Source organism: Rhinopithecus bieti, unplaced genomic scaffold (assembly GCF_001698545.2).
Source record: "Rhinopithecus bieti isolate Rb0 unplaced genomic scaffold, ASM169854v2 scaffold_59, whole genome shotgun sequence".
Classification (NCBI taxonomy): domain Eukaryota; kingdom Metazoa; phylum Chordata; class Mammalia; order Primates; family Cercopithecidae; genus Rhinopithecus; species Rhinopithecus bieti.
In genome coordinates, this window is record NW_016803115.1 from 604,685 (window position 1) to 629,095 (window position 24,411).

The window sequence follows — 24,411 nt, forward strand, 5'->3', positions numbered from 1 at the left end:
GGCGGGGGGGACGCGGCGCCCGGGGCTTTAAGAAGGTGTGGAGCGGGGCGGTCGCTTTCCCAGGCCTGGCCGAGGGGCGTCGCGCAGAGGCGGCGGCGGCGCACGGAGGCTGCGGACAACGCGCTCTCGGCGCCCGCAGCCCCGGCCCCGCGCTCCCGCGGCCCAAAGTAACTTTGGGAGCCGCCGTCCCCCGCGGAACTTCTCGGCGGGGGCCAGCTCCCAGGTGCCCTCCCGAGCCAGCTCCGCTCCCGTCCGCCTCCTTTTCGCCTTCTCTCCGCGTGGCTCCTCCGTCCCAGCGTCTCCAAAACTGAATGAGCGAGCGGCGCGTAGAGCGCGCGGCGGCGGCGGCGGCGGCATGGAGCGCAGTGGCTGGGCCTGGCGGACTTTCCTCCTAGCGCTGTTGCTGGGGGCGACGCAGAGGGCGCGCGCGGCGGCGGGCTATTACCCCCGCTTTTCGCCCTTCTTTTTCCTGTGCACCCACCACGGGGAGCTGGAAGGGGATGGGGAGCAGGGCGAGGTGCTCATTTCCCTGCACATTGCGGGCAACCCCACCTACTACGTTCCGGGACAAGAATACCATGGTAGGTACTGCAGCACCTCCGCGCTCGCCGCCGCCGGGTGCGCCCGCCAGCGCACCTTTATCATCCCTTTCCTTCTTCCAAGGGGCCCTGGAAACAAGAACCACGACAAACCTGGCCCCAGCGTTGCGCTCGGTCCAGGGAGCGAGAGTAAAGTTAGTGGAGAATGGAGTCGCGAGTTGGGATTCATTCTCCATGTCCCCACTCCCCGAACGTATTTCCTGGTAATGAGCTGGTGCTTGTGATAAACGCCTGAGAATTCTTGGGGTTCGGTGTCCTTCCCCCTCACTCCCCGTACTTACGCAGGTACTTTAAATGGAACCTGCGCATTTTGTTTCTTTAATCCTAGGACTTGAATTTCAGACCTTTGTCCTGCTCCCGGTCCCGCCAGATGGGTCCCCGGGGTGCTTTGGGGTTGTCGCTGGGCTTTGCGGGCAGGCTGGTGACAGACTGAAGCGCCCAGGTCCGTGACTGCCCCGCGCCGCTCGCCCCGAAAGTTCCCGTTGCTCACCAGCCAGGAGTCCCTGGCATTTCATTCAGTGTCAAACAGCCCTCCTGAAAGGAAGCGGCTGCTTCCAGCTCCCTATTATTTTGAAAGTGTGATTTAATATGTCAGTAACTGATGATTTTTCTGATTCCTGCCTTACTTCTACATGGTGCTTTTTGTTAGAATTATCTTTGTGATGTTTATTAATGACTTTGTATTTTATCTGCACAGCTTTAATTTACAGGTACAGGCTGGAATCCCTTATAATTTAGAGGTATCTTTAAAAAAAAAAAAAAAAAAAAAATTATGCAGCCCTGCATCAAAAATAAACATTATAGAAGAAATAAAATTCAGGTCCAATAAATATAATATTATGTAGTGCATGTATTTTAAGCTGGTACATCGAGTATGTGGAAAAATAAAAGTCTCTTTTCTGTGTTTCTTCTGGGACTTCTGAACATTTCACTTCTATGGAGCTTTTAAGCAGCGACAGGCACTATTTAATTAGAATTTCAACCCCAAAATATTTATACCCAACCTAATAGAAACCATTGTCCAGTAGGCTCCTGTTAATAGTTTGTATCTGTAATAGGCTAACAATTATTGGCATGGCGGGAGATAATCTGTGGGGTGCTGGCACTAAAGATAGACAAGCATTTAAAAATTTTAAGAATCCTTAAGAGTTTCTGTTTTAAAAAAACCTTGATATCTATTCTAAAATATTTAGCCTAAATAAACGTCTCCTAGAGGTTTTAAACAGTGTTTTTACAACTTCCTTGTGGCATGGTGGCAGCCTTGTCTGTAAAGCAGGAGTTTAATTTGGTGGAATTTTAGAAATAATTTTGGAAAATTAATGTTCTGTAACTAGTCCCTTTTTAAATAAAAGTGCTTACTACCCCCTCTTCCCAAGAACAATCTTGTGCTTTTCTGAGGTAATGGGAATCTTTAAGTGGAAGGAGCAGCTACTGTGATGGCAACCAGACCTAACCCAAAGCCTAATTGACTGAGCCTGCTGCTCTGTGCGTCTCTTAGCAAAAGTTCTTGCCCAGTATTATCTCTCGGTGAGAACGGTGGGTAAGTGAGCGAGGCTGGTCTCAAAGGCGTAACTGTCAGGTTATGATGGAAGACCATGTGATGATACAAAGCTTTATTATTATTTTTTTCTGTTTTCCACATACTTTGGAAGGTCTTGATACCGAAAACTTAACTAAAAACACCAAAATATCGTACTCTCTTTGGTCTTGCTCCCTCGGTTAGCAAATGCAAGTCACCTTAAGACTCATCATAATCACATATCTAAGTCTGAAAAGGAATGGATAATGTAGAGTAAGAATAAAGTGTAAATACTTCAAGTTGGATATTGCGGGGGAGAATCTCAATTTCCACCTCTTTTCCACCACCAGAAAAGGTAGAGAAATTGTATTAAGTTATGAAAGGTCAAAATATTGTAAGCTTTGAGAATTGTGTCAATTTTAAATTTCTGTTATCTATTTTATTAAACATTTAGATTTTGGAACTAGCTGTAGCTATAGGACTTAAAGTAAGAGGTTTTTTTTTTGTAAAATGTTCTACAGGTAGAAGACATGTTTAAAAATGAAGTGGTGCTTATGTATGTCTCTTTTCCTTTTAGGCTTTTGAAAATTAATTTTAAAAATTCAGACACACACACACACACACACACACACACACACACACACCTTCTGTAAGAATTGAACTGCCAATAGGAAAACTTAATCTCATGTACTTTGTGGTTGGCCCATTTTGATATGTGACCAAAATGAAAGGTCTTTTGGCCAAGAAGTCTTCTTAAACTTATAAGAAATCTGTAAAATGTTAGTTTCAGACTGTATTTCTAACCTTCTAGATCCTTAAAGTGTAACAGTTATATCAGGACAAAATCAGTTACATTTATGATATACGTTGAAGTCACCATTTGAATGAACTGTGTTTGGGTGTAGAGCTGATAGTTGTGACTTTTTTTTTTTTTTACCTAAAAGAATGCATTGAGATAGAGGTGGTGTGCAGGTGTGCACAGTAGCACCTAACATAGAACATTTCTGTAGATCAGTCAGCTGCTCTCTGACACCGGGGTATGTGGTAGAGCTCAGAATGTAAAATGGGGCGGCAATCGCCAGTCTAGAATAAAAGTGGTTCACAATTATAGGTCCCTGTATGTGTCGTATTTAAATATATCTATGGAATATCTTTAACAAAAATAAAAAATATATAGTACTAAAAATCTGGAGCTTTCGAGTCTAACAGAATTGTCACAGATTTTTACATTAAGTAGTATATCCATCTATTTTCAGTACTGGCAACTCTATAAATAGTGCATGGTTACATCTGGTGTGTTCTCATCTCTCAATTAAATGTCATTTGGTATCTCTCTCATCTTCCTATATCTTTTAAATTCTGTTGTCTATGACTCTTTTGAAAGGGCATTATTAGTCACAGTGAACTGTGAGTATACCACAATGTAAAAGCTCAGCAAAAGGAGGTCTCATATACATCATGTTGAATTAGAAAGGTCCCAGCGTCAGAACATTTTTTTTTTTCTAGAATTTTATTTTGCACAAATCCTAAGACATGGTCAGTTTCCCCAGTGTGTGTTTCAGGCACCAAACCTGGATTTTGTGTGTGTGTGTGTATGTGTGTAGAAAGTTGCAAATGATGGGGAAATAGGAAACAAGAATCTACATGGTTTAGTCAGGTAGCCATTTCTCTTTTCCAGCCATGCCCCATGATTCAGCACACCTTCTCCTAGGGACAAAGGCAGTATTGTGAAAAATGTGATGGTTGGATTGAAGTCTGCACCTTTCCTCACCTATGATCATTCTTATTCCTCACCCCCAACCTTCAGGTAGCTACCATCCGTTTTTGTTTGCCACTCTTCCCCTTGCCCCCCAATCAATTTATGGTGAATGTGACTTGTCAGTATTAAACTTTCCCACATTTTTGCTTATAGTTGTAGAAAGATGTCTTTCCCCTCTTTGCTTAAAGTAAGTTTAGCATCACTGAGCAACCAGATAATAGATTTGGGGATAGAAAGACTTGGATGCCCCTGTAATCATGTCAGTAAGGAACTGCCCCTCACAAGGTTGGCTTTACTCAGTCACCATCAAAAAGGAGAGGTCAGCCATTAGAAAACACTGTACATGAAAGCCAAGCATAAGTGAGTGAGTCTGCCCAAAATACTTGAGCTTTGGTGAGACAATGTACCTGAATTTCCAAATGGACTAGAATTTCTGTTATTATGGTAGCATAAGATGGGGGAAGTGTTCCATTAACAATGAGAAGTATGCTCTAAAATATCAACTGAGAGAAAAAAATTTGGCCTTCAGTAGAACTGAATTGGTGATGTGGCATGATGTTTTAAAAGGGGGATTTTGTTGTATTTTGTAAGTCTGGCATCACTACTGGTAATTTTTTCATGCTGTATATCCACTCCATGTTTTAAAAAAATTATATTGTGAGACAGACAGGAAAATCAATGTTCTATTCCTAAAACTAAACATTTACTTTAAGGAAAGGTATAATCAGGATAGAGTATTGAGGGCACTTTATTTTAACAATTTCCAGTATTACTGTTCAGGACACATATGTTCTGAAATTAACTGGTTGCTGTTTAGAAATTATTGTTCAAAGGAAGTGCAATTTAATGACCTTTCAAATACCAGATGATATTTATGTCAGACATAACTTTTGGAAATATATTCCAGATTTTCTTCCTTTCAAAGAAGTGATTTTATTATTTGAAGTAAATTGATTTGCTATTACTAAAGTAACTGCATTGCTGATGAGGTGATCGGTTATTTATCATTCATATGTCTCAGATTCTATAATCAGTGTATTTAAACTTTCAAAATCATTTGTCAAATGCAGTTTATAAGTGAACTGAAGCTGTGTCCTGCTTATATAGGACTATGAAAATTGGGCATTTTTTAAGCATTTTGCTCTACTTGTCACATATTTATCTTACTCTCTACAATTTATTTCATACATGTTTTACTGATGTGGTTCAGACTGTTTCTTAAATCATAAATCTTGCTTCCTGTAATTTATATTCACTGTGAGTTTCAATTCCAATTTTAAACTAAAAATCAAGTCTTTAGAATTATAGTTCAAAATATTTCATTTTGGCAGAAATTCATACTTCATTCATTCTTACATTACTAGGAGTTATTTAATTATATTTCCTTCCAATTTGTGTGAATCTTTGTTTTAAAACTATTAATTTTATTTGCATTGAAAATGTTAATGAATAAAAATGGTAATGTTGTGTCATTGTAATAATATGAAATATAGTTTTACAGAACTGTCTTGGTCCAATAAATTTGACTTTTCATCTTTAAAAAGGTGATATTTTACCAAATTTTAAAGGTCAGCGTTTGTGACTTTCAAATTTTTCATAGATTTGGTTTTATTCAAAGAAAATATCTAAAAATCTATCTTTTGAGGGTTTTTTTTTTTTATCGCCTGGGAATTGGTCAACTTTATAGAATAAACTAGAAGCCTTACTCCAATCAATTATTTAAAATTGGTTGCATAATAAGCCAAATTGTTTTTTCTGATCATTTCCAAGTGCTATTTGAAACTTAATTATTATGTCTTTAATCTTCATATATAGTTGCTGATGCAATGACCCCTTTATTTCAAATAACCTTTACGTTTGAAAAACATAAATAAATTCAGTGACCAGTACTTTTTGAACATTTACATTTTAAAAGACATACACACACACACACACACACACACACACACACACAAATATGAAGTTCTTTGTGTCACATAGAAATAGAAAAACTGGATAGCCCTACACTCAGGAAAAAAAGGAAGGTGGAGTGCATCAGGTTGGAATGGGCAGGTTCACTATGGACAGAGAGAGGTGGTTTAGGCTATGCCTGAGTAATGACTTAATATATGTTAAAAGGGAAATTGACTTATCTAAATATTTTCATTTCAAAAACAGTGGGGTGATTAATCTACCCCCTTTACCTGATTTTAGAGTCATTTAAAAAATAACTGCACTATATAGCATTTCAGTCTCAACAACTTTAAGCAAAAGCGTTTTAAAAGCACTATTTCAGATATTCGAATTGAATTTTCAGATATGAATATCTCATAATGACTGTTCAAACACAGGAATTGCATAGCTTTAAAAAATTATTGGCTCTCAGGACGTTCTGCATGAGATGATATGATCTCACTTTGGTGTCAATTGTGTGGCTCAGAGAGTAATTTTCACCACAGTCACCTGCCATGCACATCTCATTGAAGGCAGAGCTTCTGAAGGGTTGAATGCTGTGCCTATAGGTTAACCAATTATTTTAAAAATGTCTGCTTCTCTGAATCTATACCTATTTTTTTCTTTTTTATTCTATCCTCTCTAAGAACCAATTATAGCAAATGTATTTGAGTATGTGTGTGTGGTAAGGGGATCAGTACAAATGTAGAAATGTTGATTTGTGGTATAAGGCAGCCCTAAATCACTCAAAATAAAAAACAAAGCTAAGATAATTAGATAGCATTGAATCCCACTAAGAAATAGCTGTAGGGGTTCTGAGTTTTCAAAGTAAATGTTTAAAATGCAGGTTATCCTTTAATGCTGAATTTGCTTTCCTTAAAAACACACACACACACACACACTTTATGTTGAAAACAAAATTAAATTTTATTACAGCTAGGCACAGTGGCACATGCTTGTGATCCTAGCTACTTTGGAGACTGAGGCAGGAGGATCACTTGAGCCCAGGATTTCAAGACCAGCCTGAGCAATAGAGTGAGACCCCGTTTAAAAAGAAAATTATTGATTAAAATATTCTTACATGATAGGAAGGGTGACATGTTACAGATAGCACCAATTATTGATGTCCGTTGGTGCCCACAAAAAAAGTGACCTGAAAAGGAGTGACAGTAGACCTGTAAGTGCTATGGTCACCTGAGTCATCTGTCTCTGCCTTTCCCCTCTCCTTCCTGCTCTATCTCATCTTGTCTTCTTCCCTGTAAATTTTCTGTCTTTCCTCCTTTGCTTCCTTTGAAGCATGGTCCTTACTTTCCCTCTCCTGTTCCTTTCTCCTTTCTGCTTCACAACTTTGTTCCTTTTCTTTTTAAATTCTTTCACTTTCTTCCCTTCAGGTTTCCCCCATTGCCATCTCTACACCTTTTTTCTCTTCTTACTGATAATAATATGAAGAAAATCAGTACATTTATTATCAACTGTTTAGGTCAGTCATAATTCTTGTATCAAGCTCTGAATTGCTGTGGTCCTCCCATAGAATTGCTTCATACTGCTGAATTACTTGGAGCTGCAAGGGAGCCATGGACGTGAGTATTTTTAACTGGATGCTGAAGATAGAACCGTGTTCATATCTTGCTCTGCCATTTATTAGTGGTATAATTCAGCAATATGAAGTGAAAATCTATTGATTAGGGTCTTTGGGAAGATTCTTTTTATTATTATTATTGAGACAGAGTCTCAGTGTTGCCCAGGCTGGAGTGCAGTGGCACCATTTCAGCTTACTGTAACCTCCACCTCCTGGGTTCAAGTGATTCTCATGCCTCAGCCTTCTGAATAGCTGAGACTACAGGTGGGTACCACTAGACCAGGTAATTTTTGTGTTTTTACTAGAGAGACTGTTTTGCCATATTGGCCAGGCTGGTCTTGAACTGCTGACCTCAGGTGGTCCACCCGCCTTGGCCTCCCAAAATGCTAGGATAACAGGCATGAGCCACTGCACCCAGTCAGAGTCTTTGGGAAGACTCTTGATAAAACTGATAAAGAATATTTTATAAAAGACTCAGCAGGCACTTACTTTTTGTCCTAACCTTGCCTATTCTAGCTCGGATACAACCAACTTGTGACCTTGAGGATAATGGCCACATGCCAGTGATGGTGGAACAGAACTTTAGAGGGAGCTGGGCCCTCATTTATATCCTCAGGCAGCTATGCCAGCCTTGAAATAATTACTGGAATTCTTGTATTGTGAGAAAAATTAAGTTGTTTCTGTTGCTTGTAGCTGAATGCAATCCTAATTAATATGTATTTCATCTAAACACACAGATGTCCTAGTTAACATTCGCTTTTAGATCAGTCATAATTCCTGTATCAAGCTCTGAATTGCTCTGGATCCTCTCATAGAGTTGCTTTTGGTAACCTTGATAAAACTGAGGTGTTTCCTAGGAAATTTTTGACAATGTATTTTCAAACTATCCCTTAGGGTATGCTACTTTTACAGGTGGCAACGATAGTGCATTTTATGTTAGCTCCTCTAATTATGCTTTGAGAAGGTAACCTGTGCCTGACCTCAATTTCTGGAGCTTCTTATATGCTGATAATTTATGCTTGTTAGTTTCCTTCACCTAACTTTATTTCCTGACACTCCTATCTCTCTAAAATGCAGTGTCACCATATGTAAATCCTGTTGACATTTAAAATATCTAGATGTGTGACATGGTTGTGAATGTGAGCTCTGCCCCAACCTTCACCTTGTTTGTCATATCTGGCTCAGCCTCTAGGACCATATCCAAGTTTGTCATTTCTTTTGCTTATTACATATTGACATAGGAAACAGACATCTGAGTCTTACCTTCAGGAACATGTAATCTCTTTGTTTAGGCCACCTTTGTTGTGAATGTTGAGATATGTTATGATCATAGTTCCAGTTCTTTTCACATTTCCTTTTCTTTCATAAACACTTCCTGTATTCTCATCCTGCAAATAGTGTTATATGCCCAGTGTGTGTGATGGAGGAATATGAGGAAATTAGTTGGTTCTAAGACCTTAGAAAAAGTGGATTTGCACTCCAATTTCAAGCACTAATATTACCTGAAAAAAAAGACAACTTAAAGACTCCTGAATGAATGAATTATGACAGTAACAATAGCAAACCCTAAAGTAGTACTTAATATGTGCCAGGTACTGAGGTAAATGCTTTACACATATTAATTCATGTAATTCTCACAAAATCCTCATGAGGAAGGTATTGCTATTCTTATTTTATGGATGCATAAACTGAGTCACAGAGAGGTTAGTGTTTTGTCCAAGATGGCAGAGCTGCTGCATAGTTCTCCAGAATCCATCCTTTTAGATAGTAGGCATTTATTTTTCAAAATGGTGGTTATTTCAGAAAAGGAAAAGGAAAATAGTGATAAATAATAAAAGTAATCTCAAAAATGAGAAAACAAAGAAAAGTAAAAGCTACTTTTATTATTTAAAATAAAGATTACAAAATCAAACCAGAAAGCTGATATCTATGCTAAACAAAGTTGGAATTTCGTTGTCGTAAGTCCATAATTCTTTGATCAGACATTGTCTCCCAGGTAAAGCACAAAGCAATCATCTAGTATACTGTTGGCCTGAAAGAGTTAACATGCCTTCAAAGTATAATGACACATAAAAATACAAAAGAAAGCAATTTACGACCTTTTAAATTTTATTTTAATATTTTGATAATATAATTTTATTAAGAAAAGAAAAATTTTTTGAGACAGAGTTTCTCTCTTGTTGCCCAGGCTAGAGTGCAATGGCGTGATCTTGCCTCAACGAAACCTCTGCCTCCCGATTCAAGCAAGTCTCCTTCCTCAGTCTCCTGAGTAGCTAGGATTATAGGCATGTGCCAACACGCCCAGCTAATTTTGTATTTTTAGTAGAAACGGGATTTCTCCATGTTGGCCAGGCTGGTCTCGAACTCCTGACCTCAAATGATCCACCCACCTCAGCTTCCCAAAGTGCTGGGATTACAGGCGTGAGCCCCCACGCCCAGCACTGCCAGGGATTTTATACTTAACCACCTGTAAGGGAATATGAAAGCCTCTTGGGCTCAAGTGATTCTCCCAACCTCAGCCTCCTAAGTAGCTGAGATTATAGGCACATGCCACTACACCCCACTAATTTTTGTATTTTTTATAGAGATGGGGTCTTACTGTGTTGCCCAGGCTGGTTTTGAACTCCTGGACTCAATCGATTTGCCACCCTGACCTCCTGAAGTGCTGGGACTACAGTGGTGAGCCACCATGCCCAGGCCAGGAGGTCGACCATTCTAATGCTTTCAGTGCTACCTTCATGCTGGTGACTCCCTAATGACTCCCTGACTGTCTTAGGCCCTCTGTGTCTTACTGCCCACCCAGTATCTCCTCTTAGATAGCTACTGGAGCTTCTTGTTTCCCCTCTCCCGACTCTCCTAAAGCATCTTCTTCTCTTGTCTCTCCAGCTGTGTTAAGGCCAACTCCGTTCCTACAATGGTTTAATCTCAAAATCTTTTTTCTCTAATGCTCCACATCAGTTCCATTCCTAAGTCCTGCTGGCTTTGCATTTGAAAACACCCAGAATTTGCCATTGCCACAGCCACTTCTCACCTGGATATTACAACAGGCTCCTACAACTTTCTTTGCGTTAGTGCTTGCTCACTCTCATGCTAGTCTGAAAACAGCAGCCTGGGTGCTCTGCTAAAAGCCAAGACAATGCCACTCCTCTGGTCTACACCTAAGATATCATATATTTCCCTCATTTGCCTGTAACAGCCCTGGTCTTTCTCTGTTTTCCCAGTATCCATCCACTTTAGCATTTTACCAACAGAAATAACAAAATCTGAATAGTAAATTATATAGCCATTCTGTCTATACCTTTAGTTGCTCCCAGTCTGTCTTTGAGAAAAAGATAAAATATTCAGCATGGCCTATAAAACCCTGTGGCACCTGCCTCTTTGGTTACTTTTCTGACGTAGCATTTTACCTCCTTCCTTTTATTCCTCCACTGAAACCATAGGACCTCTTTTTTGCTCTTCGAACACAGTAGGAGCTCAGACCCACCTCAGGACTGTTGCAGTGCTATTCCCTTGTCTAGCATGCCTTTCCCTAGATGGCCTCGTATGCCTGTCCTTTTCTGATTCAGATCCATACTGAAATGCCACCTTCTCCATGAGGTGTTCCCTGACCACACCATTTAAAACTGCTCCATTCTTCCCAGGACCCATATCCCCTTGACTGCTACATTTTTCTTCATTGCTGTTATCATCCCATCTGTATTCTGTTGTTTTACCTTGTTCCTTTTCTGTGCTCTATCAGTATAAATACCTTAAAACCTCATTAAAGCAGGTTTTGCTTGCTCCTGTATTGCCTGTTTTGCTTCTATTCCTAGTGCCTAGAACAGTGCCTGGCACACAACAGGTGCATAAACATTTTTATTTAATTTAATCAATCAGTGAGCAAAATTAGCATTTGGGATCCCTGTCTGATATGAGTTATAATTAAAATTGTTGTCTGAAAGTGGCAATGGCAAGATAATTAATCCAGAGGATCATCTATAAAGATGGGTTTTGAGTACAATTTCTAAATTTTGGCTTTGAACCTATGATAACAATGTTTGAAAAGAAAGTCTGAAAACCATGTTTCTACTTTCCCACCCTCCAAACTTACAAAATTCTCATGTCTTTTGTGAGAATATGCAAAGCTATTCATAGCAGTCTGTTGGAATGAGTTTACTTTATGTTAGCATATCCAAAATAGTTCTCATAGCAATTAGTAACTACATTAATAGAAACTATAATAGATTTAAAGTTGTTATTCCCAGAAGTTTCTCTATGCTGCGCCATAAATAAATTTGAAACAATCTTGATGAATGGGTAGCTAGTTTGTATTTAAAATTTCCTTTGAATAGGAATAAATAGTGGGAAGGACAGAAACCAAAATCGTTTGGCTCCATACTCAACATATATGTAATAACCTTATAGAAAACACACAAAAATGGAAACTCAACAAATCTCCCCAAGGATTTTGTCTTCTAAGAGGAATTTACTTGGACAGTGGTGAACATACAAAGGGAACAGCAGCTGAGAATTTTGCATCTTCATTAAGTTGCATATATTGATATCCTATAAGTTGAGAAGATCAGAGGCTCCAGACTCATGGAAATTACTATGAGTGTTTCCAGGACTTGTTAGTGAGAATCGCTCAAATCTTATAGGTAAGATGGAAATAAAATTCCACTCTATCCATAACATATTTAGATATTGTAATTTATGAGCCTTTGAAATCAGAGATGACTTAACTCTGAGGGATTTGTGGTAGTGGCTAGCACACAGGCTCAGGAAATGGGCTGGCTGAGTTCATTTCCAAGCTTTACACTTTTTAGTCATGTGATCTTGGACAAGTGATCTCACTTTTCTATGTCTCGGTTTCCTCTTCTGAAAAATAGTGATGATAGTACTCGTCACACAGGGTCGTTTTGAATCTTCAGTGAGTTATTGCATATGAAGAACAACATGATGCCTGTCACAGAGAATGTTAAGTACTATTTATTTGTTTATTTATTTATTTATTGGGATGGAGTCTCGCTCTGTTGCCCAGGCTGGAGTGCAGTGGCACCGTCGCGGCTCACCTCAACCTCCACCTTTTGGGTTCGAGCGATTATTGTGCCTCAGCCTCCCGAGTAGCTGGGATTACAGGCACCCACCACCGTACCTGGCTAATTTTTGTATTTTTAGTAGAGATAGGGTTTCACCATGTTGGCCAGGCTGGTCTCGAACTCCTAATCTCAGGTGATCTGCCCGCCTTGGCCTCCCAAAGTGCTGGGATTATAGGTGTGAGCCACCACACCTGGCTGAGTATTATTATTATTATGACATACTTTCTGTTATTTTTTCCTGTGATTAAAAAGGAATATATTTATTTAATCTATTTACAGTCTTAGGAATTGTCATCTTTTAATCTTAACATGTGCTCTTTATATCGACATTTTCAAAACATAATTTTCATGGTCCACAATATTTTACTGTATGCTGTAGCATAACTTAAAAATCTATAAATATTTCACATTTTAGGTGTTTTCCTTTTGTTTTCAATGTTATAAACATTATGATGAATATTTTTGTACGTCTTTTAAATTTTGGCAAAATTCTTTCCCCAAGTTGTGGTTTTATTTTACTTTTTTCATGAATTTTATATGCACGTTGTTTTAATACATTTATGAAAACAGATACATTTTGTTTCTTTGTTTTCTTATATTACTTTTGTGCTGAGAGCATCTTTTCCTAATCATAGACAAGGTAAATATTTACATAAATATTTTTCTTATCTTATATTTTAAATTGTGGATTATAATAACTTGCATGCATTGTTAGTGGGCTGATCTCATTTGTTTATGTTTCTTTTCCTGTAGAGCAAAGGGTTCCCCTAGAACCACACAGACACTCTCTTATTACAGTAACTTCTGCCATTAACTGCCTTGTTCCAGCCACTGTTAGAAATGCTCTTGAAAAAGCTGTCCCATGCACCATATGGGTTGGATTATCACTACTGGCTGTGACAGTTGAGTGCAAATGCCAGATGCCTTTATTTAAACCTTCAAGGCACCTTTGCTCATTCAAAAAAATTCTGGATTTTTGCACAGAATTCTTTTTGGGATTATAATATTCTCTATTATGAAACAACTGGATCACAGTAACTGCTGACATCATGAATACACTCTTCCTGATGGTCCCTCTTTTTTGGTGTCAGTCATAACGTTTTTCTATCTAGTAGCGCACGCACGCACACACACATAATCATATATCCACATACATTAGCAGAGTGTGAAGCACCTATCTCTTTATGAAAGAAAATATTAATAAGCCAGAAGAGGAACACATATGAAATGCAAACTGTGTAGGTTTCTTGTTCTTTCTGATTTAGCTTTAAAGCTATTCCTGCTGCTCTCAGTTCTCATCTCATCCTTTCTTGTAAGCCTCTGCCTGACAGTGATGCTGCATCTCATCATGGCATTCTATTTTCCTAAATCTAGTAATGTCAAACTTTAGGAGTCTTTGATGGATGATGGCCCCTGTATTCCAAACAGAAGTCAGATGGCCAGCGTCAGTCATTGTGATGGGGATCTGCCCATACTTCACGTGCACTCCATTCCTGTCAGTGCTTCTCAGTGGGACAGTGCCATCCACACCTATTTACTCTGTAATTCTAAGAAATACCATAGAATTTCTTGGGAAGATTCAGAATATTTAGTTATGAGATCCAGTGAAATCCTCTTTGATGTGGTTCTCAGGACCAAGCTCTTCCAGTGCAAGGGAGGAAACTAGTTTCTAAATCCAATCTCTTACTTGTAAGCAATCTGTGTTTTAATTTGCATACGTACATGCAGACATGAATGGAATCAAACTATACCTACCACAGTCAGCTTTTCTCACTCAGCTATATGTGTTCAACATCTTTCCATGCCAATAAGTACAGAGCTACACCTTTGTTTATTATTACAGTGTATGGATGCATGCAAACATACTCAGTTCCCTCTAATATTCAAGTTTTAGATTTTTTGATTTTTTTATTTGTGTCTATTTATTTATTTTTGACAGGGAGTCTCGGTCTGTTCCCCAGGCTGGAGTACAGAGGTGTGATCTGGGCTCACTGCAACCTCCACCTCCTGAGTTCGAGTGACTCTCCTGCCTCAGCCTCCCGAGTAGCTGAGATTACAGGGGCAGGCCACCATGCCCGGCTAATTTTTGTATTTTAGTAGAGATGGCGGTTTCACCATGTTTGTCAGGCTGGTCTCAAACTCCTGACCTCAAGTGATCCTCCCGCCTCAGCCTCCCAAAGTGCTGGGATTACAGGCGTCAGCATGCCCAGCCAAGATTTTTTTTGAAGTTTATGTTTATTGTTTATTCAGTGATGCTCAAATGTTTTCACAGTATCCATTCCTAGAACTGAAAGTTCCAGTTCAAAATTTATTATTAACACTACAGCTGTTGATACCTACTGTCAGATTGTCCTCCAAAAAGATAATATCGCTTTTCATTTTGTCAGGCAGCCTGTCTGCATACACACACTAAATGCTGGGTGATATAATTCTTTTTAATCTTTGATATATCTATAGGTTTAAAACAGTATTTTATAATTGTTTTATTTTTACTTCTTTGATTACTAGAAAGGTTGAATAATTTTCTATCTCATTACTAATTTTGTGTATATCTGTGTATGAATTATCTGTTAAATCCTTTACTTATTTTAAAGTTTTCTCTTTTTTGTATTGATTTGAAAAACTGCTAATGTTAATAATTCCTTATTATATATATGACAGGTATTCCTCCTCCCACCCCCCAGTTTGTCCTTTGTCTTTTAATTTTTGGGTAGTCAAATCTATCAGTTTTTTCCTTTGTATGGAATGAGCATGACAGTGTGTAATAGTACGATCTCTGGAATCCGAGATGCCTGGATTCTAATCCTGATTTGACTATCTTTCTTTTTTCTTTTTCTTTTTTTTTGAGATGGAGTCTCGCTTGTCGCCCAGGCTGGAGTACAGTGGCGCAATCTCTGCTCACTGCATCCTCCGCCTCCCAGGTTGCAGCGATTCTCTTGCTCAGCCTCCTGAGTAACTGGGATTACGGGCGTCCGCGACCACACCCGGCTAATTTTTGAACTTTTACCAGAGACAGGTTTTGCCATGTTGGACAGGCTGGTCTCAAACTCCTGACCTCAGGTGAGCCACCCACCTCAACTTCCCAAAGTGCTGGGATTACAGGCGTGAGCCACCACGCCTGTCTTGACTACTTTTTAAAACAAGAGTTGATTCACATTATCTGTAGTAGTAATATTCAGTGAAGACTGTGAACACTGAATTAGTGACTACAGAACCACTATTCCTGGAGGAAATATAGAGTTAGGTTCCTGTCACATTTTCATCAGTCCATCAGTACATAACTTTGTTTTATGTATGAGTCTGTTTAAAGACACCTTATTAACTATATATGTTTGGTTCATTAATGTTGAACTCATGACCAAAGGCAATGTAACTTATGCCTGAATGGATTGTCTTTGTAAGGCAAGTCACAATCTTCTTTTACTTAGGAACACTAGACAACCCTTCAGCACTATCCTTGGGAGCCATTTTAAACAGTGAAATCACCAAGGTGAGGTGCAAAAATAAAATAAATAAACAAATACATAAATAAATAAAAGAAAAGCACTAAATAAATAATGAGAGGCCAGGAGTGGTGGCTCATGCCTGTAATCCCAGCACTTTGGGAGGCCCAGGCAGATGGATTCACTTGAAGTCAGGAGTTTGAGACCAGCTTGGCCAACATGGTGAAACCCCGTCACTATTAAAAACACAAAAAGTAGCCCAGCATAGTGTTACGTGCCTGTAATCCCAACTACTCAGGAGGCTGAGGCAGGAGAAGCTCGTGAACCCTGGAGGTAGGGTTGCCATGAGCCAAGATCACACCACTGCACTTCAGGCTGGGTGACTGAGCCGGACTCCATCTCTAAAAAAAAAAAAAAAGAAAAGAAAAAAGAAAAGAAAAAAAAAGAAATGGACAATACAGTATGAGATCTGAAAGAAGATGGCAGCCTTGTTTGACTTCAGCTATGGGGGTGCATATCCAATGACTCAAATTTTTTGCCACTCTGTGTGTACATGTTTTCAAATGACAGTGAGTATTGATATTGGACTTACAGATAAATTTGTAAATAAGGGATCTGTGAATAATGAGGATAGACTATATACACTGACATTAAAGTTACTTATCTGAGTCTTCTTTCTTTAAACGTACTCAACTTCGTTAAGTCCCTTATATGTAAAATGAAGAATTGCATGTCACATAGTAACACGATAATAAATGAGATATATGTTCAGTGCATAGTAAGCTGGTGAATGTTGGCTACTATTGTTGTGTAGTTTCTGCCTTCAGTATTATGCATGGAGAAACTTCCTGAATCCTCAGATTACAAAAACATTCTCGTATCCATTCTCCTACTACTTTAATAATGTTTGGTTTTTGCATTTAACTTTCGAATTCATTTGAAATGTATGGCTAAGAAAAGTGATACCTATTTAATTTATTTCCTAGATTTTCTGCCAGTTTTCCCAGTATAGTTTATTAACAGAAAATTTTCTCCTACTAATTCCTAAGTATTTTACACAGTGATCTTTTAAATTACATCTTCTAATTGGCCATTTCTGGCATATATGAATGTAATTGATTGCTGTATATTTTGTACCTAGACATATTATTGAACTCTCTAAATGTTTTAAAACAATGATTGGGGTTGATTTTCTTCCATTTTAGGAAATATTTTAAGGTATTTAAAATGAATAGGGCAGTACGGAGAAAAAGGCAGATTGTATAACAAAACCAGAATGAGACACAGAATTTAATTATTGCATCTGCTGCGAATAAAAATTATTGTAATTTCAGCGCAGTTCATAGGAACATGAACTTTGCCATCACTTTATTGCGAAGGAAGTTAAAAACCCGTTTATTAATCTTAATGCGTATTATTTATATTATTTTTTTTTGCAAATGCAAACCTCTCTGTTTTATGAGTGGGAAAACAAGGATAGTAGGAATACTCACACCAGATGCGGGCCTTTCTCTAAACCTTTGGGGAATTAACTCACTTATTATTAGGAGAGGCTTATGAGGTAGGTACTAGTATTATTCCTATTTTACATTTGAGATAATGAAGGCACAGAGAGGTAGTGAAACCTACAAAATGTCAAGTTAAATAGGTCATTTCTTTTTCATGATTCTGAAGTTTTAATTAAATCTGGTACTTACTGGCTTGTTATATTTCCATAAAACCATGACAATTCATATGCAATTCTTTTAAATGTCATGAAGTTTTATCCATAATTGTTTTTGTTGTTGTTAGGCAGAATGTCAATGGTAAATTTGACATCCTTTAGCATTTTGGATGATCATTTAAAATACATCTTCTCATGGGTTCTATTTTCATCTTTTCTAACTGGTTCTTAATAATCTAATGCCTCTTTTCTTTAGTTGCAAATGTGTTACAGAAATAGCTTCGTGAAAAGAATTTCTAGATGGTTGACTAGATTTGAATAAGGAAGTAGTAATATCCTTTGTCTTGTTGGAGCTCTCATTGAGGCTATCTAATTTCTTCGTTTTTACATTTACTTACCTTTTATAATTTCTTTCATCCTTTTAATTTCTTTTTTTCCTGTCCCCTTATTTCTCATAGGCCACCAGTTAGTCCTCAGTAGCAACGCATGGTGCCTGCAGACCTGATGTCAAACCAACTGATGAAAGGGCACTTGGTATTCCAGGCAGCATCTCTGAGATAATCTAATGTACTCTTCTTTAGTTCTCTTACTTCTGAGTTCACATTAAGCAGAATTTTAAGACATTCCTCTTACCTTCAGCCATGTTTGACAAGCCATGTGTGTGAAGATTGTATATATCATAAAGTAATGTTTAGCCTCCCATTGTATTTTTCTTGTTTGAGGGGAAGTTATTTATTTTCCTTTAAAATCAATACACATTTGTTGAGGGCCTACTTTGTAGAAAGTATTCTGTTTGATCAATGAAATAAAAGTTGAGGTTTTCCTGTCATCAAGTTTGAGAAATATATACATTGAGAAATATATAGTTTGAGAAATAGATACACTCTATATTTAATATATATATTATATAAATAAACTATGAATGTATAGTTTGAGAAATATATACTTGAAAATCAAACCCAAAGGAAATTGTAAATACGAAATAATAAATGGTGTGACAGGAAAGTGGCCTGGGCCACATGAGTTAGTAGAGTGTAGACACAAGAGAAGCTTCAGATCTAGAGGAATCACAGATGGTTCCGGTATGGACCTTGAAGCTTGAAATTTTGACAGGAAAGGAGAGGGAAATGGTAGTTTAGGCCTGAGGGTGGCATAAGCTAAGGTGTACCTGTAGAGACTTGTGGGAAAAGTTGAGTGAACAGTGAGCAGAACAGCTCTGCTGGAGCTGAAGAACTGGTCTGGAGAATGGCAGGGGAGAAGGCTGATTTCAGGCAGGTTCTGTCTGACGGTGGAGCCTTGCTCACATGATAGAGGCATTTTCCTTTTGTCTGTGGGCAGCAGGGAGCCACTGAACATTTTCAGCTGGGGAACTGTGTCTTGAAAGCCTGTTTGCGGTTTCAAGCTGGGAAGCTGCCTGGAACCTAATTAAAGAAAAGGCCCGCTCCATCTGAGGATGACTGGTAGGTTCACTGCTCTAGGCTTGTCCTGGAAAGTGCAGACAACCACCTAAATCACTGCACTTCATCTTGGAAAGCCCCACAAGAAACTAAAACACTTTCAACATCAGGAGCCCCTTGATATTGAATGTGTTTTGGTTTCTTGTAGGGCTTTGTAAAATGGACTGGAGTTGTAGAGGCCTGAGGAAGGAGGATCCAATACAGGGTACTAGTGATGGGAGCGGAAGCAGGCTGGTAGAGTGGTTAAGAGCATAGACTTTGGAGTTGGTCTCCGTGGGTGAGAATCCTGCCTCTGCTACCACTAGCCCTTAGTTTTCTCGTCTGTAGCATAACCACACCCATATCTTAGTGCCTGTAACGGGCCTATTCTGTTAGTGGGCATATAGTAAATGCTCAATAAATGTCAGCTATTAATAGAACATTGGCAATGAGGACAGCCGCAAAGGACACAGGGAAGTTACACAGGAAGGAAGGGCAGAGCTTTGATTAGGTATAGGGGTGGAACAGAAAACGGTAGACTCATCAGTGACCCCAGCATCTGAATTGTTGAAGAAATGGTGGAAGCATTGGCAGTTTGGAGAAGTTTTGGGAAGATGTGCACGTTCCCGTGTGAAGTTGAGGATTCATTCAGTGTATAATTTTCCTTCAGGGGAAAGATGTATGAGTCACTCCAAGATATAACTAGTGTTCTAAAATGGGCAGCTTGCTTGGTTTGTTCATTCAATATCTGTTATTGGAAAATAAAGGAAGTTTGATAGCCTAGCTTCTGGTACATTTGTAGCTTCCAGTATTTGCTTCTGGTACATTTATGTCTAATCTGAACCAGTTAGCTCTACATTGTTAAACTGAATCACAATAGATTATTTTTCATATTTTATATCCTTATTATATGTTGTATGCAAAACATTCCATTACAGCTGGTCCTTGAATGATGTCATTTCTTCTAATGTCCTTTCGTTATAACGTTGATGAGAAAAGAAATCAATTCTGTACCTGGACCACCTCTGTGTGGAGTTTACATGTTCTTGGCATGTCTTCCGGGGTTTCCTCTGGGTATTCTGGTTTCTTCCCACATCTCAAAGATGTGCACATTAGGTTCATCCATGTATCTAATTGTTTCAGTCTGGGTGAGCGTGGTGTGTTTGAGTGAGCCCTGTGATGGGCTGACACCCTGTCCAGGGCTGGGTCCCACCTTGTACCCTGAGCTGCTGGAAACACTCTGGCCACCTGAGACCCAGACCTGGAAAAAGCGAGTAATTTTCTCACTTGTTTTTATTAATCTTTCTTAAATATATCTGTAATTCACATTTTGGTGTTTAATATTATAAGCATTTTTTCTTTATTGAGAAGTTTGGTGACTTTTTGTGACCAGAAATATGCCATAGGAACTTAAGTCTTGTTTTTATCAATTAGCCTGTAATAAAATTGGCTTTGTTATATTCATTCTGTTTAAAGACTCAGTTTCCAAGAATCTATCAATAATGTGAAGACTTACAATATTTAATTTTTCTTAATAAATTCTAAATCTGAGATTTTGATGTGGTAAACATATATATATAGTTATGAATAATTCAAGTGTTAGGAATAGGAAAAGAGCAAAGAATATTGGTTTAAATAAATTTTTACTTAATGAAATAAATGTTTACATAGTTTTAAATTTTAATTTTGGAGTATAAAGTCTTTTCCAAATGTTGACTACTATTCACACAAGTACTCTAGACTTTTATATGAAACAAAGGACTTCGCAGGGCTGGCAAAAAGAGAAAAGATCTGGGAGTTGGATTGATCCAACCAGGTAATCAGGGAAATATGCAAATAAATGTATTATTATTGCCTCTAGTGTCAAGGTTAACTTTCTATGCCCAAATGGATTATTTAGAATAGCGTCCAAGCCTTGAAGATACCAGGAGATGAACAACCAAAACATGTGACAGAGTCCTTAAAAAATATATAAAAATGATGGTTTCATTATATTGTTTCTATTCAAAGACATGATTTTATGAGTATAATGCTATAATATTCCATTTTATTTATTTAAACCGTCATTTTAAAAGGCCACTCTATAATGTGTTTTCTACCAAGTATGTTGATAAAATTGCTTAGGGCAACCATTTTCTTCTCGTGGACAAAGGCACTTCATTGGTTGTGACTTCTGAGTTACTTTCAGCATTTATTGTGATATATTAATTTATTACATTTATTTGATGCACTTTGTGCTAGGCAGCCTATGAATATATTTACAAGAGCTGTTTTAAAAATTTCTCTCATTTTGATTTAAAAATAGATGTTATAAGGCAGCAAGTTTGAAAAATCTTGGCCTCAAGGTCTATGCAAGAAATAAATGTTCTCTGACCACTAGTTTAAAAGGTACAGTTGGGTTTACATGAAAATGTGTCTTTAAAACATTGCTATACATATTAAATTTTACCTTTTTATAGTGTTTTGCAGTTTTCAACATTGCTTCGTATAAATGATTTATTCCTCACAATGATTCTGTGAGGTAGCATTATTATCCTTATTTTAGAGATCACAAAACAGAAGTTCAGAAAGAGTGGGTAACTTGTCCTAAGTTATACTCACTTCTAACTGGGGGAGCTGACATGCATGCACAGAACTCTGGCTTCAAGTCCCTGACTGTATTTGTGTGGGCACAGACATATCCAAGTGGTCTCACTCCGCAGTACTCTGCCAGTGGTCCCATTTTAGAGGACTTAATGAACTAAAGTATTTGACAATGTCTTGGGGACCGTAAAGTGATGACTACGCATAAACATGAGTGAACGACGAAGTTCAGTGCTTCATGTCAGTAACTTTATTTTTTTACTTTAAATTTTGGATTTGGAAGGAAATAAAAGTTTCTCATGCCTTTACCCAGGCCACAATTTAGGTGCAATTCTGTAAATAATTTATTTAGTGGACTCCCAAGAGTGACAGTTGTGGTCATTGTAGGTTGTGCCCTACCTGAGCCATCTGGACAGGTGGGATATTATTGCTCTAAGTGACATCATCCACTGGTGGTGGTTGGTGCTAGCTGGAAGACATCATTAAAATTCTATTCCTACAACATCCGGTCTAGAAGAGAGACGCTGCTTGATCCTCCAATTGTGTGTGATTCATCTTGTCCGGTCATTTTCAGACCACTATTAGGAAATTAATCATTTATATATTTAGATTGACATTGATCACAAAAGGAATGACTCACTCCAATTTCTTTTGCTTCTCTTTTGAGTAATATAATAAGGAAATCTACTAAAATACCCAGAACTAAGGAATTTATATCTAGATCTTAGTTATTATTACTATTATTATTATTTCTTTAGAGACAGGGTCTTGCTCTGTCACCCAGGCTGGAGTGCAATGTCGCAGTCATATCTCACTGCAGCCTCAACCTCCCCTGCTCAAGCAGTCCTCCTGCCTTAGCCTCTCACGTGACTAGGACTACAGGTGTGTGCCACCATGCCTAGCTGATTTTTTTTATTTTTGTAGAAATGGGGTCTCTCTGTGTTGTCCCGGCTGCCAAAGTCCTGGCCTCAAGCTGTCCTCTCGCCTCAACTTTCCAAAGTGTTGGGATTACAGACGTGAGGCACCTAGCCCAGCCCTTTGTTATTAATAGTCAGAGTCCTCTATCTACAACTTGTGATATTAGTGTAACTTTGCATGGCAAATCACTTAACTATCTGCACTCTACTTTTCCTCATCTGAAAAGGGAGATACTGATATCCCCTTAACAAGGCTATTTTTTTCTTGTCTTTCTGATGAAGTATTTCAAACATAGAGAAAACAAAATGATTTAACACCTGTGCATTGCTATGCAGATATAACAAATATTAATATTTATCATAGTTTCTCAGATTTTTTAAAGAAATTTTTTAAAAGATATAGTTAAAAACTTCTTTGTTACCCAACCCAGTGCTATTCTGACTACAGCCCCCCCCGTTAGATCTGCCTAGGTATGGGTGAAATCCTCAACCTAGCTCATATCCACAAGAATTATTTTGATAAATAACATAGATAATGTCTATGAAGACTCGTACCTAGAACATCTGAAGTGAACTTCATTAAACCTTTGTTTATCTTCTTATACATACATTGACAATTAAAATATTTTGTTTACTTACCTCAGAGAGTGACATGAGATCATGGATGTGAAAATACTTTGTAGTCAAGTGATACAGAAAATATACAGTAATATAGGATAATATCATGTAGGTTTAAGGTTTGTCTTATGATTGCAAGTGGTTGTCTAGAAAAGGCTTGTGTAGGAAGAAAGGACAAAGCGAAGACAGAGGAATGAGGAGGAGGAAGAGAAGAGACAGTAGTAAGCACCAATGAGAAAAAAAAAAAAAAAAAGAAGGGGAAAGAGGAGAGAGAGAATCCTGTCTAAGGCTGCCTGGTTTCGAGGCTTTTCAGATTGTCTTACTGTTACCATCACTGGCTTACATCTGTCTCCTATTCTTGATGTTTCCGTCTCTGGCACATCTAGCAAAGCCAGCTTTCTCAACCTTTCTCCAGTGTTTTCTCTGGCTTGGGGAACCATGTCCTTAGACAGTGTAAGTAAAATTTTATATTACCTTATTTTTACCCTGTTTTCTCAGGCATATTCAAAATATTTCCTATCAGCTAAACTCATAATAGTTTTCTTAATTATGAAGCCATAAGTTTTTACTTTAACTTTTTTTAACCTTTCTGGTTAGATTGTCAGTTCAAAATGTGTTCTATAACATTCAGAAGAATTCTTTCTTGTCACGCTATGTTTTGGTAATGGCAGACTCCTGAATTCATTAGTCCATAATACACACACACACCCCCCTTTTGAATGGAAAATTCAACAGGTCCTCTCTAAAATGCCTTTCATCTTTGGGAGGTGTCCTCTTCTCTGCTTTGTGTTTCTGTGCGCTGAAATCTACAGGTGAAGTGCCTTAGTGCAGCGACCTCGTGACAGACCACCTGTGTGTGGCACCTATTTCTGTCGGTGGAGTCGCCTCACTCATTCCTCTTGGTGGTAATTAGAAAGGCAATCGAAGAGCACAAAGAGCAAAGAGAGGGAAGGCCACAGGGAAAGATGGCAGTGATGCTGTGAAAAGAGAAAGGGAAGAGTGCAGCATTTCTGACGTGTTGCATGTATGGGGTTGAGAGGAATGTGTTCCAAGGAGAGAGTTCAAGGAATGCTGTCAGTGGTGAGGAGTGGAGGGAGTGGCTGTGCTGCTTAGTAGTTTAGGTAAAGGATGGCAGTGAGCAGGGAAGCGGATGAGTTCAGCACGGGGAACAGGGAAGTGTGTTTTGTTACAGGTGTTGAATATCGCTTTCTATCACCAGCTGTAGGTCGTTGACAGTACTAGGGGTTTAATAAAATGATCCAGAAGTGAAAAAGTGTGACCAAAA

General features: G+C 38.4%; 1 protein-coding gene across 1 annotated transcript in view; it reads left to right on the plus strand.

Annotated features, from left to right (window-relative positions):
• Positions 1-19: 19 nt before the first annotated feature.
• The window catches only part of RELN (reelin), a 529,597-nt gene continuing 505,205 nt past the window's right edge, over positions 20-24,411 (plus strand). The window contains exon 1 of the mRNA XM_017851861.1: positions 20-581. Within this exon, the coding sequence (XP_017707350.1) occupies positions 356-581 (226 nt within the window). The 5' untranslated portion in view covers positions 20-355. The remainder of the gene's footprint in view (positions 582-24,411) is intronic.